The 14,681-nt window shown below is 36.6% G+C and overlaps 1 protein-coding gene across 4 annotated transcripts in view; it reads right to left on the reverse strand.

Moving 5' to 3' along the window:
- NPAT (nuclear protein, ataxia-telangiectasia locus) overlaps positions 1–14,681 on the reverse strand; it is a 54,163-nt gene that overhangs the window by 7,766 nt on the left and 31,716 nt on the right. For all 4 annotated transcript variants that reach the window (XM_010862836.1, XM_010862839.1, XM_010862837.1 and 1 more), the window contains 7 exons: positions 13,463–13,554; positions 13,294–13,381; positions 8,974–9,070; positions 8,023–8,151; positions 3,808–5,475; positions 2,191–2,306; positions 2,007–2,115 (listed from right to left, as the gene is read on the reverse strand). In XM_010862836.1, coding sequence (XP_010861138.1) covers positions 2,007–2,115; positions 2,191–2,306; positions 3,808–5,475; positions 8,023–8,151; positions 8,974–9,070; positions 13,294–13,381; positions 13,463–13,554 — 2,299 coding nt within the window. The remainder of the gene's footprint in view (positions 1–2,006; positions 2,116–2,190; positions 2,307–3,807; positions 5,476–8,022; positions 8,152–8,973; positions 9,071–13,293; positions 13,382–13,462; positions 13,555–14,681) is intronic.

Genomic DNA, 14,681 nt, shown 5'->3' on the forward strand with positions numbered 1-14,681 from the left:
GTTAAATAAACAGGATGACAATATACAGCCTTGACGAACTCCTTTTCCTATTTGGAACCAGTCTGTTGTTCCATACACGGTTCTAACTGTTGCTTCCTGACCTGCATACAAATTTCTCAAGAGGCAGATCAGGTGGTCTGGTATTCCCATCTCTTTCAGAATTTTCCACAGTTTATTGTGATCCACACAGTCAAAGGCTTTGGCATAGTCAAATAGATGTTTTTCTGGAACTCTCTTGCTTTTTCCATGATCCAGCGGATGTTGGCAATTTGATCTCTGGTTCCTCTGCCTTTTCTAAAACCAGCTTGAACATCAGGAAGTTCACGGTTCACATATTGCTGAAGCCTGGCTTGGAGAATTTTGAGCATGACTTTACTAGCATGTGAGATGACTGCAATTGTGCGGTAGTTTGAGCATTCTTTGGCATTGCCTTTCTTTGGGATTGGAATGAAAACTGACCTTTTCCAGTCCTGTGGCCACTGCTGAGTTTTCCAAATTTGCTGGCACATTGAGTGCAGCACTTCCACAGCATCATCTTTCAGGATTTGGAATAGCTCAACCGGAATTCCATCACCTCCACTAGCTTTGTTCGTAGTGATGCTTTCTAAGGCCCACTTGACTTCACTTTCCAGGATGTCTGGCTCTAGGTCAGTGATCACACCATCGTGATTATCTGGGTCATGAAGATCTTTTTTGTACAGTTCTTCTGTGTATTCTTGCCATCTCTTCTTAGTATCTTCTGCTTCTGTTAGGTCCATACAATGTCTGTCCTTTATCGAGCTCATCTTTGCATGAAATGTTCCTTTGGTATCTCTGATTTTCTTGAAGAGATCCCTAGTCTTTCCCATTCTGTTGTTTTCCTCTATTTCTTTGCATTGATGGCTGAAGAAGGCTTTCTTATCTCTTCTTGCTATTCTTTGGAACTCTGCATTCAGATGCTTATATCTTTCCTTTTCTCCTTTGCTTTTTGCTTCTCTTCTTTTCACAGCTATTTGTAAGGTCTCCCCAGACAGCCATTTTGCTTTTTTGCATTTCTTTTCTATGGGGATGGTCTTGATCCCTGTCTCCTGTACAATGTCATGAACCTCATTCCACAGTTCATCAGGCACTCTATCTATCAGATCTAGGCCCTTAAATCTATTTCTCACCTTCACTGTATAATCATAAGGGATGTGATTTAGGTCATATCTGAATGGTCTAGTGGCTTTGCCTACTTTCTTCAATTTCAGTCTGAATTTGGCAATAAGGAGTTCATGATCTGAGCCACAGTCAGCTCCTGGTCTTGTTTTTGCTGACTGTATAGGTCTAATAAAACATTAAAGGTAAAGGTATGGGAGGGATTGGCTGAAAAGAATATTAAAAAAGACTTAGAAATGAAACTAGTCAAAAGTTCCTAAGGTTAGGCATTTTGTCACCCATGAAGATTAAAAAGTCTGAGCTAGAGAAGTTTGAGAACTCAGCACAATATTCATAAAGGTCTTGAATGAAAATCTCATGTTACTTTGCATATGCTGTCTTTTATTGTACTAAAAATCATTTACTTTAGAGTAGTCAGCATTATCAAATTTTTTCCATTTATAAATTATTCTTTTTTAATTTTTCAAAAGCAATCCTTTATTTCAGCCCTCATTAGGATTCTTCTATGTTTTCTTTTATTATTTGTTTTGCTGTTCACTTTTACCTGTTAATCTTCTTGGAATTCCTAATTTTATATATAGTGTGAGGAAGAGATTATTTTTTCCCTGTAATACATAATAGCTGGTAGATTTCATTTATTAAACAAACCATTCTGTTTCTTCTGACTTTTGATGTTATCTCTACTACATACAAGTTCCTATAAATACATGATCTTTCTAAATTCTGTTCTGTTCCATTTTTTTTTCTATTTACTGCAAAAAACTTTAAGCAAAGGTTAGACAATCACAGTTAGGAAAGCTATTAATATTAAAGAAAACAAAAAACAAAAAGATTACATAAAGTTGACATGAATCAACTCAAAAACATACCTGTACAAGGTTTGTTTTTTAGTCCCTGACTCTTCAAAGATTTTTGAGGGATAGGGAATTGAGAGATACTTCTATTGCATACAGGTGCTGCCAAAGGCATATGAAGGACCTAGAAGAGAAGAAGCCATTAACTGTATTTTGTTTGAAAAGTGGCACTGAGCCATTTTCAGTTCATAAATCTTACCTGCCGAGGAGGAGCAGAAAAGGTATTTCCATTCTGTCCAACCACAGACACAGGAATCATTCCCACCATTCCTTGCAGTACAGGTTGGACCGGAGAAGCGATTATAATGGCAGATCCTTCAAAAACAATGATGACAACAAAAAAAACAATTCTCAATAAAATGAGATTTTTCTTTCATAAATACAAGGCACCAAAGTAATTATTAATTTGAAATAAATTCTATACAATTATAAATTCCTTTTTATATAAATCTACTCTCCTTAAAAAAATTAATTTAGGGACAACAGCAAGACTAACAAATTGAGAAAAAGTCAATATGAAGTAAAGTATTCTATGGCATTTAGTGAAGCTAAACGTCATGAGTAAGCATAAGACTCTATAGCCAGGAGATCATATTACAGTTGTAACCTTGATTCCCCTCTAGAAAAAACAGTGAAAATGATTGAAAAGTTGGTAGTACAGGTTTCAGGTCTGAATCTTTTACCATAAAATTATGTCCTAACTGAAGACTGATAAATCTAAGATTTACTCACAAACCCAAACTATTATCTCAGTGGTATTTGCCCAAAAAGGTCCAGATAAGTGAGCAACAAGTCAAAACTGTGGGGGAAAGTACAATGTTCACAAGGAAACATCAACCATATAGTCTACGGCTATTATAATTCATTTAACCCTGTCCTATAAATGAATCTTTTCCTAATAAATTCATTAACTGTTCCTGTAGGTTTGATCTCCTCACCTTCATGAACACTTTTCAGTCTCTCAAATATCCACCTATCCTTGTGCTGCTTAAGATTCCCTTCCTTTTACTCCAAATACTACTTATTTCTCCAAGCTTCGGCTGAAGACCCACACGGCCTACTAATTCTGACCCTTTCTTTAACTTTAGATCCATCAGGCTTGATACTTAACTGCTAATATTTAATCTGCTTTAACTGTATGCCTAAATGTAAAAAGAAAAAAAAAAAGAGGGGAAAAGAGCTTGGGAATCAATAAATAAGAAGTATAGATGAATGTGCCACAAACTCCAACTATAAGGAACATACAATCAAGAATGACCATCATGACAGGCATTCAATCAGGAACTACATATAAAATGGCATGTAATAAATGCCACAAGTCCTCCTATAAACAAAGAATTCAAAAGACAGGGATCAATTTTCAAAGGTGGAAAATAGTGAGAAATTACAGAGTATTACAGAGGGAGAAATTCAAGTTTTTGTCTTGGAAGTCTGTCCAAATAGGTAATAAATTGCTGGAAAACCAAGACTCTAAACAGCTATTTAAGAAAAATCTCCCACAACATTGGGTTTTAGTAGGTATACAGCTTTTTGATGAATTAGTCTCCCCACTGCTCTTTTTCTTATAGCTTAGACACGGACTGAGAAATGTGGAAAGAAAAAGAAGTGAAACACTAAACCACTGAATTTCATAGCTGAGCAGTAGATTAAAAAAGAAGTATGACTGAATTCTCTAAAGTACAGAAGGCATAATCACAAATTTCTGAATCTTATACCATCATCCATGATTTATTACCTTCTAGTCAATCATTACACACACAAACTAAAGTAGATCCCGTTCCAGAGAAATGAACTTCACTATGATGTTCTTAGTTACCTTGTGAAAAGTTGGGTGACACAGCTTGATTGACAGCAAATACACTATTTGACCTTGGGGGTGTCTGTAATTGAGATAGTGGAGGTTGAGCAGTCATAGGTGCAGAATTTCCAGGCAACACCACAACATTTGACTGACTGACAGTTGTTCCTAAGGCTGTTGGATCAGTTACACAAGTAGCTATCAAAATATTACTTGAATTGCCAAAAGTTGTGCTCGTAGCTGGCATTAACTGTATGTATCCTCCATCCTTGGAAACACATGGCGTAACATTGGTTGAAAGAGCAATGCTGTCTTCATTCTGCATGTTGTTTACTTTAGAGTCCTCAGGTTTGAGTGCTAAAAGGCTCTGTTCCATTGAGGCTGAATCCCCAGTTCCTTCAGCAGATGAGATAGCACCTGTGGTTTCTTCGGAAGACAGGCATTTAACTAATTCTGCATTTCTGGCAGGTGATTTAGCAGGAGAAGACAAAATTATAGTTGGCAAGTTTTCTTCACTGATACTAGAAACTGCACTGTTAAGTTCAGTATCTGAGGAAACAAATGGATCATCACTGATGATAATTTTGAGAGAGACTATATTTGATGCATCTATCTCTGTAGATTTGTCGTTAGCAGGTTTATTATTAGTATTCTGGGACTCAGGATGAGACTCCCTCATTGAAGAACACACAGATTCTGAAGGAAGAGAATGTCTATCTTCTATAGGATTACTTTCTGAAGGCATCAGTGTAACTTCTTCACAGTTATTTTCACCTAAAGAGAGAAAAATACTATCTCCATCTTCTTTTACAGAAGATGAAGGCTCTTGTGAATCCAAAGCAGCTTTCTCAGACTTGGAGGACTGAGTTTCATGTATTGTATGATTTAACTCAACAGATGATGAATCATTAGACGGTTGTTTAATTGAAGATACAGAATCTTCAAGGTGAATTTCTCCTTTTTGTTCAGATACAGTTAAACCCGAATTTTCAATAGACGCAGGTAATATCTGAAGCGAAGAATTATCTTGGCAATCTCTAAGATGCTGTGATGTAACTGGTAACACATTATTAATTTCAATTTTATTCTGATGAATTTCTCTAGAATCTGGTGACTTGGAATTATGGAAATCAGCTTTAAGTCTTCTTGTATCATCAGAACTTTCACAAAATTGACCTTTTTTAGATGCCTTTCCAGCTAATGGAATATTTTGGGGTAAAAGCTGAGAAGTTTTTCCAGAAAGAATTAAGTTCTCACTGTTAGTTTCACCACCAAGGGAAACAACTGAACTTATTGGTATAGGAGACTGATCGGGCTGTAACTGAGATTCATTCTGTACATTGGGAGATAAAGAATTCTTTTCAACTTCCAGAGCCATTTCAGTCTCAGTGGACATCTGACTGGTGTATAATTCAGCACAATGCTGATTACATTCAGCATCAGAGTTTACTCTTTCATTAAAGTCACTCAAACTGGGCACAGACTCAAAGGTAATATCAAGGTTACACTTCTGTTCAGTAGATACAACTGTTTTAAACGCCTTTTTCTGGATGCTAGAGTCTATGTGGGAAAAATGTTCCTGGGCTTCCTGTCTAAGCTCATCATGGTTGCTGCCATTCTTCAAAATATTTGATGTGTCTTCATTTTGATAGGAAGTACAAAATGAGGGTTGACCAGATGGATCATCTGTAAAATATCAGGATGGCAGAAACATATGTTGAGTGTATATAACAGCCTGAGGTAGTCATCTTTAGTGTTAAACATATTTTCCAAGGAGATAACTAATCTTTGACATACCAGCAAATGGAAATATGATAAATTCTCTCATTTTTTTGAGTACCAAAAAATTTACAGATACTTCTCTTATCACTGATGCCTATTTATACAAGTGTCAAATTGTTTTTCAAGCTTTTTAGAAAACAGATGACACATGAAGAAAAAAAAATATACTTTTAAGAACATTTAATATGTACCAACATATAAAAACTGGCTACAAACACAGTTTTTTCAAAACTGCTGACTTTTCAACTTCTACCATACTATTTGATATATTCATTAAGAAGGTGAAATGGGGCCAAGTACATTTTGCATAACTAACATTTGATGTTATTGTGTACTGTTTAAGATTACACACTGAATAGCAATCATATGATCAGTACTGGGATATAAAGATGAATGACCCAATTTGCCTTTGGTGATTTAGAAAGGGAGGCAGATACAGAACAGAAAGTCATAATAAAACATGCTAATAACTGTAACAGTATAGAACAAAAGGCACCTTTTCGAGCCTATGGAATGTGAGAAAGTTATAAAGAAGTATGTCATGAGGAGACCTTGACAAATAAAAGAAGTGCAATAGTTAGAAAAAAGGGCATATGAGAAAATACTTATATACTGTCATAGATCATTCACAGTTTAGAAAATATTAACAATATGAAATATATAATGGGAAAAATCTAGAAAAATGTATAGCAATCATTATCAAATTCTGTTAATGTGACACTGGTAACATAATAATGGGTATGGAGCACGTGAAAATCCTTATTGTGGGGAAATCAGTAAAAATTACATCCAGGTAGTCAGTTTCAATGGAGAAGGCCATGGCACCCCACTCCAGTACTCTTGCCTGGAAAATCCCATGGATGGAGGAGCCTGGTGGGCTGCAGTCCATGGGGTCACTAAGAGTCGGACATGACTGAGCGACTTCACTTTCACCTTTTACTTTCATGATTTGGAGAAGGAAATGGCAACCCACTCCAGTGTTCTTGCCTGGAGAATCCCAGGGACGGGAGCCTGGTGGGCTGCCGTCTATGGGGTCGCACAGAGTTGGACACGACTGAAGCGACTTAGCAACAGCAACAACAGTTTCAATCAAGTGGGAAGAGACTTTCTTAGAAAATAGGATTTCAAGTTTCATTTTGTGCAGGGCAGGGTACAATCTTCCACACATAATATATATGAGAAAGACATCCTACTACAATTCAACCTAAGAAGAAATGGAGGATTGGGCTTGGGTACAGGCAAAGGACTCTCAGTAGGAATGTAGTCTGACATATTCTAAAACTAGGTTTTGGAAGACATATTGTGAAACTTGGAAGTCATGAAGTTTTTTGACGAAGTTGGAAGGAGTAATGGCATTTAAGAACAGATGAACAGAAAAGATTACGTTGGCATACCTTGGTGTAGACAAAAACAGACAGAGTGGTACCAAACAGGCATAAAGTTTAGCAAGTGTGAGATGCCAGGATAACATGAGAGAAGCCAGGATAATGGTTATGAAAGGAATAGTGGTTGGGAAGGGATACGAACAGATGTTTTTGTGGTGCTGGCGGTATTCTATTTTTTGACCTGAGAGATTGTTATGTGGGTGTTTCCTTGCTGATAATTCAATGGGCGAAGTATATTTTTATTGTACAACATTTCTGCAAGTGTTACAGGATTCCCAGGTGGTACTAGCGGTAAAAACCTGCTTGCCAATGCAGGAGATTTAAGAGACATGGGTTTGATCCCTGGGTCAGGAAGATCCCCTGGAGAAGGGGATCTAGTATTCTTGCACCCCACTCCAGTATTCTTGCCTGGAAAAACCCATGAACAGAAGAGTTTGGTGGGTTATAGTCCATGGGTCACAAAAAGTCGGACATAACTGAAAAGTGACTTAGCATGCATCACATAAATGAAATTTTGAAAAACTTGGCAAAATTTTAAAAGATCTGAGACAGACATATTCACTGCCTGACCTCAGTTACTGTAGGACAATTATGTGCCATACTGGTATTCCATGAGAGGCAGAAACATAAGAAGTGACTTAGTAAACATACAGGAATATGACCTAAAACCTCAAAAATCTATTAATTCAGGACCATCAGCAGAGTATACAACCTCCTCTAAATAAGAGGTATAGATACTGAGCACTCAGCTGTATTTGCTTACTAGGCTGGATATTAATACCACAAATCAACCTTATATATGGGATTTATTCTGAACATGTGCCTCAAAAAATTATGTTTGAAGTTATAGACTTTGGTTGAATTGGTCAATACTAGTCATACCAAATTGTGCATGTCAAGTCTATTGTATCATGAAGGAATGAATAATAAAAATTCATCATTTAATCAAAGTACTAAAAGTGTGGGAATAATTCAAACAATTTTCAAATTAAACAACATTTTCTGCCCTAGAGATTTTCGGATTGATATTAGGATTTAGACTGATATTAACACATCGAATTCTTACCAGATTCTTCTGTTTCAAAAGTACCTTTAACTGCTAGATTAGTTTCACCTGCTAAGACTACACTGGGATTGGTTTCCATATGCTGACTGCAAATGCCTTGTGATATATTTTTATTATTCTTTGTTTTACCTGTTAAAACAGGAATAGGGAAACAATTGGTTAAATGACCAAAATAAAAATAAGCATCAATTAATACATCTTGACAGTGGTCAGCAAATATTAAAGTTTGGTTTTAATTATAGTCCTTTGATTATGGTTTTTAACATGTTGCCTTATATATCATTGACAAGTATGATTTTTCCTCTAGACCAGTAGTTCTTATACTTTACTGTATATCATAATATACAGGTCCAAGAATTTGCATTTTGAACATGTTCTCAGATAATTCTGATCTGCTGGTTAGGAGACTACACTTTTAGCACTACTGCACTAGGCCATAAGATGGAAGGCAGTGGCCAAATATTTTTATTTCTTTTGTGTTATCCAACTGTGTTTAGTATAATATGTGCATAGTAGTAGACCACATTTTTTTTTTTCACAACACATTTTTGATGACTGGAAATACTGCTCACAACTATCCCTCTCACCCACAAGACTGCTCTCTATTTTTACAGCTACTCTTTAAGAGAAACAAGACTTTCCTGGTGGTCCAGTGGTTAAGAATTAGCCTTCCAGTGCAGGGCATGTGGGTTCTATCCCTGGTTGGGGAACTAAGATTCCATATGCCTCAGAGCAGCTAAGCTCACATGCCACAACTAGAGAGCCCCACGCACCACAATGAAGACCCAGTGCAGACAAAATTAAAGAGAAAGAAAAAAACTCTTTCATATGAAAAAACATGAACTTTCTCCAGATGCTCTGGGAAGTGTTATTTCACCATTTAAGCTACTTCTCCAAAGAAACTGGAGAAACATTTTTTCTGAACTATCTTGAAAGAAATGGTCTACCTACCATAGTCAAATAGATCAAAGAGTGCCTGAAAGGCTGGATCTGATTCTGTCTGCTCCAATATATCCTGTATAGCTTCTTCAGACATATGGATCTCACTCTGCAAAAACAAAAACAAATAAAAGTGACTCCAATTGAATTGATATGGTTTAATACCAAGGAAGTAATTACAGGACATCTATTCCCTTCCAAGAAAATTTTCTTCTGATTATAACACTATTCACTCAAATTAAAACAAGAAGACTAGCAAATAGAAAGTGAATGTTCCCTAATTCTACTATTTAATCACTTTGGTGAATATATTCCCAAACATTACAATAAAATAAATCTAAGAATATTTATGAATACAAAGTAATATCAAGCTGCAATGTTCATACTTGAGATACAGCACTGTGTAAGTTTAAGTTATACCATGTAACTTGATGTACATATACTGTGAAATGATTACCAAAAGAAGCTTACTTAATATTCATCATCTCATACATATTTTTTAAAAAGAAAAAAAAAAAAGTTTTTTTTTCCTTGTGAGAACTCTTAGGATATACCCTCTTAACTTTCAAATACTGTTGACTGTTGAACAACATAGGTTTGAACTGTGCAGGTCCACTTATATGCAGAATTTTTTCAATAAATATGTACTATAGCCCTACAAGGAGAAGGAAATGGCAACCCACTCCAGTACTCTTGCCTGGAAAATTCCATGGATGGGGGAGCTTGGTAGGCTACAGTCCATGGAGTCACAAAGAGTTGGACATGACTGAGTGACTTCACTTTCTTTCTTTCTATAGTTCCTTTTGGAGAAGAAAATGGTAACCCACTCCAGTGTTCTTGCCTGGAGAATCCCATGGACAGAGGGGCCTGGTGAGGCTGCAGTCTATGGGGTTGTAAAGAGTCTGACACGACTAAGCAACCAACACATAGCCCTACAAAATCCAACTTTGGCTGAATTTGCACTTGTGGAACTGATACATGAAGGGCTGACTATAAGGTTTGAAGTGGGCTTTTGATTGTATGTGGGGTCAGCACCCCTAACCTCAAGCTGTTACAGCAGTGTTAACTGTAGTCACTGTGTTACACACTGCATCCCCTGCACTTATAACTGAAAAGTTGTACCTTTTGACCACCTTTGTCCAGTATTCCAACTTCATATCTCTTTTTCTATGAGTTTGGTTTAATAATGTTCTTTAATCAGCTTTCTTCATATTAGTTTGTTGTACACTGCTTTCTAGATCCTCCAATATAAATCTATCTCATTCTTTTTATCTGCTTGTTTTTGTCTCATTTTATTTAAAAATTTTTTTTACTTTTTTTGGCTGTGCCACGAAGCATGTGGGATCTTAGTTCCTTCATTGGGGGTGGAACCTGTGCCCCCTGAAGTGGAAGCAAGGAGTCTTAACTCCTTACTGCCAGGGAAGTGCCTGTATCCATATTTTAAATACTTCCTCTAAATGTTGGACAATCCTTTCTTATGTGCTCATCCTTAAAAGCAGCATGCCAAAAGCTACCTTTAAATTCTGTTTAAATTCTTCAATTTTGGTGAAGCATACATTTGGATCCCAAGGGAGAGGAAATTCATGTGGAGCAAGAGATAAGGTGGAACTCTCATGAAATGATTAAAAGCTTGCATTTTTAAAATAAAAATGGCCATAAAATGAAAAGAGAAACTAAAGAACCAGTTAACCTTTGACAATGAAGATGTGCAGAGACCATCAATAATTCTTGATGAAATGTGATTTAGAAGAAAGCCAGGAGCTTGAACAAATACTTCTTTATCTATGAACTTGAAAAATCTATCATAATGTAAATAATGTCAAGAATCAACAATCCAATGTTAATCAAACTATGAAGTGGTACATAACCTCTTCAAAAGTTATTGCTGAGGAAAAGCAATTTTCTAGTAAATTTCTCATTACATTCAAACTTTAAAAATAATAATTGAAAGAATCCTGAAATACATGTTCCAAACTTGTCAGTCTGCCTTTTAACTTTAATGATGCTTTTAAAAAAATAATTTCTAAAACTTAAAACAATTTGTATTTATCTTTTATTTTTGGCTGTGCTGTGCTGTTGCTGCATGGGCTTTTCTCTAGTTGCAGCAAGTGAGGGTTACTCTTTAGTTGTGGTACACAGACTTCTCTTGTGGTGACACATGGTCTCTAGGCTTCAGTATTTGTGACTCGTGGGCTCAGCAGTTGTAGCTTCTGGGCTGTAGAGCACAGGCCCAGTAGTTGTGGTACACGGGTATATGGGATCTTCCCAGATCAGTTATCAAACCAGTGTCTCTTGTATTGGCTGGTGGATCCTTTACCACTGAGCCACCACGGAAGCCCCTTTAATGTTGCTTTTAACAAGCACATATTTTGAATTTAAGGAAGTCTTAAAAAAAAATCACAGTCAGTGATTTGTATAACCCAAGATATCTTGCCTATCCCAAGGTTACAAAGAAGTATAAAAATATTTTTAAAATTTACCTATTTGTACAAGTGGCTCTGTTCTCTTAGTGAAGCTGATGCATGTATTACTCCATTGCTGTTCTTTCAGTTATTGAAATCTGAATTTTAAACTTTTCCCCAGTATACAATATTATGAATACCATGAACAGAGGGCTGTGTCTTCATTTTCTTTTAACCTCTCACAGTATCTAACAGAGTGTCTTCATTACAGTAAGCACCTGATGTATTTGTGGAGAAAATATAAGCAAGGAGTTGAAGATTATAAAAATTTAGAATAGGGGATATGTTAAACTTTAAGATAGTGGAAGACTACTAAATAATTTTAAAAGTGAAAGTGAAAGTTGCTCAGTTGTGTCTGACTTTGTGACTCCATGGACTGTCCATGGAATTCTCCAGGCCACAATCCTGCAGTGGGTAACCCTTCCCTTCTCCAGGGAATCTTCCCAATCCATGGATCAAACCAGGGTCTCCAGCATTACAGGTGGATTCTTTACCAGTGGAGTCACAAGGAAGCCCAAGAATACTGGAGTGGGTAGCCTATCCCTTCTCCAGCGGATCTTCCCGACCCAGGAATCGAACTGGGGTCTCTTGCACTGCAGGAGAATTCTTTTACCAACTGAGCATTTCAGGGAAGCCAGGTTGCTTTCAAAAAGCTTGTTCATATTTTGTTAAAATTTACTGAATTATAGGAAAATGTATAAAAAGTTTTTTTTTTTAAGTATTCTGAAGGAAGTGATTAAAAAAAAAAAAAAAACTGAGTGGTTTTACTCAGAATTCATCATCTAAAAATAAACTGCTATCATGAATTCATTATTATGAATTCATTTGGTGGTACAGCAACAAAATGACTACATTATCTCAGAGTCTAAGTAAAAGCATATGCAACAACCACAATCTCAGCTGCTTTTCAAAAAGATATTTGCAAATCTTAAAATACGTATTGTTCAATTCTTCCTTTACCAGCTCATCCTCTTTCATCTTCACTGTCACTGGACTGCAAGTGATTATAGCCCCTATTTATATACTCTCAGCAGTAAATCTCACAGACAAGTATTCATTTAGTTAGTAACTTCTTTTTAAAGTGTCATGCTCACTTTATTTTGTTAAATATTACTTGGATTCTTCACATAAATTTAACATATCATTTCATTGTTTCTTTACTTTTTATATAGTTTGTGAACGTGCAGAAGAAATGTAATTTATTTTATATACATTGTTCAGTACTGCTTACTGAACAAAAACACATCCACTGCTGCTGCTGCTGCTGCTGCTAAGTCGCTTCAGTCGGGTCCGACTCTGTGCGACCCCATAGACGGCAGCCCACCAGGATGCCTTGTCCCTGGGATTCTCCAGGCAAGAACACTGGAGTGGGTTGCCATTTCCTTCTCCAATGCATGAAAGTGAAAAGTGAAAGTGAAGGCGCTCAGTTGTGTCAGACTCTTCGCGACCCCACAGACTACAGCCTACCAGGCTCTTCTGTCCATGGGATTTTCCAGGCAAGAGTACTGGAGTGGGGTGCCAATGTCTTCTCCAACTAGATGGGTTAAGAATGTCTTATTCTACCATCTCAATAAAGCAATTTTAACATATTTAAATCAAATCATTGTACTGCATGCCTAAACTTATACAGTGATGTATACCAACTATTTTTTAATAAAACAGGAAAAACTATTGCAATTTTGATACTGAAAATTCACTAACACATTTTCAGGAACAGATTACATTTGGATAATGAAGGAAATCTGTATTTTAATTATTATTTTAAAGCATCTTATACATATGGTTAGCCATGGCTTTGAAATGAAACCAGAACACTATCAGTTTTAATGATGAGTATACCTACTGCACACACACACACCCTTAACCATACCTGAAGTCCCAGGAGTTCATCAATTGAAGTCTCTGGTTCACTAGGGTTGCTATCTGTTTGCTTAGGTACTTGAGCAATACTGTTGTCACTGTAATACGCAAAGGAAAACTTTTATTGTAGTTCTCAACTAGGCAAAAACAATTAGGTATTTTAGACACAAACATTTTACCTAGTCAAAAATTTATTAATGTTTTCTGCAAGCTTTTCTTGAAGAGACTTGTTGCTTAGTATCTTTTCTCGTGCATTTTCAATAACCATTTGCTGAAAAAGAAATCAGTATTAGTAAAAGCACAAGATGGAGTATTATGTTATTTGTCTAAAAAGAATCAATGGAAGCTGGATAGTTTTAATGAATCTAGGTAGAAACTCAAAAGTTATGGTGGTGCCTTCCATATTAATACCAGATTACTATGTTAACCACTTACAAGTATTTTCACAGATCCTTCACCAACTTCTTTTTCACTTTGGAACTGCATAGTTCCAAACTCTTTAGCTTTTCATACAAGGTTTTAAATAAGCTGACTCTATTCTGGAAAAATGTCCTATTATATTGCATAATCCAGCAATAACAGTGTATTTACAGTTTCTTCAACATACTTCTGTTTCTTACTTGGTGCATTTGCACGGGTTAGCTATTCTGACTGGACTGTTTCTTACTGGTAAATATCCCTACAGTCTTAATGATGTTCTTCAGTCCCTTAAGTTGTGTACTATTCTTTGCGCCACCAAGGACTGCCAGCATGCCAGGCTTCCTGAGCCTTCACTATCTCCTGGAGTTTGCTCATATTCATGTCCATCAAGTTGGTGATGCCACCTAATCATCTCATCCTCTACTGCCTCTTCTCTTTTTGCTTTCCATCTTTCCCAGCATCAGGGTCTTTTCTAATGAGTTGCCTCTTCACATCAGATGGCCAAAGTATCAGAGTTTCAGCTTCAGCATTAGTTCTTTCAATAAATATTCAGGGTTGATTTCCTTTAGGATTGACTAGTTTGATCTCCCTGCAGTCCACGGGACTCTTAAGAGTCTTCAGCACCACAATTCGAAAGCACCAGTTCTTTGGTGCTCAGCCTTCTATATGGTCCAACACTCACATTCATTTGTACAGGACGACTGGAAAAACCACAGCTTTGAGTATGCAGACCTGTGTCTGTTTTTTAACATGCTGTGTAAGTGTGTCACAGTTTTGCTTCCAAGGAGCAAATGTCTTTTAATTTCATGGCTGCAGTCACCATCTACAGTGATTTTGGAGCCCAAGAAAATAAAACCTGTCACTGTTTCCACTATTCCACCTTCCTTTTGTCATGAAGTCATGGGCTGTATGCCATGATCTTAGTTTCTGAATGTTGAGTTTTAAGCCATCTTTTTCACTCTCCTCTTTCACCTTCAT

Source organism: Bison bison, unplaced genomic scaffold, assembly GCF_000754665.1.
Source record: "Bison bison bison isolate TAMUID 2011002044 unplaced genomic scaffold, Bison_UMD1.0 scf7180017864485, whole genome shotgun sequence".
NCBI lineage: Eukaryota > Metazoa > Chordata > Mammalia > Artiodactyla > Bovidae > Bison > Bison bison.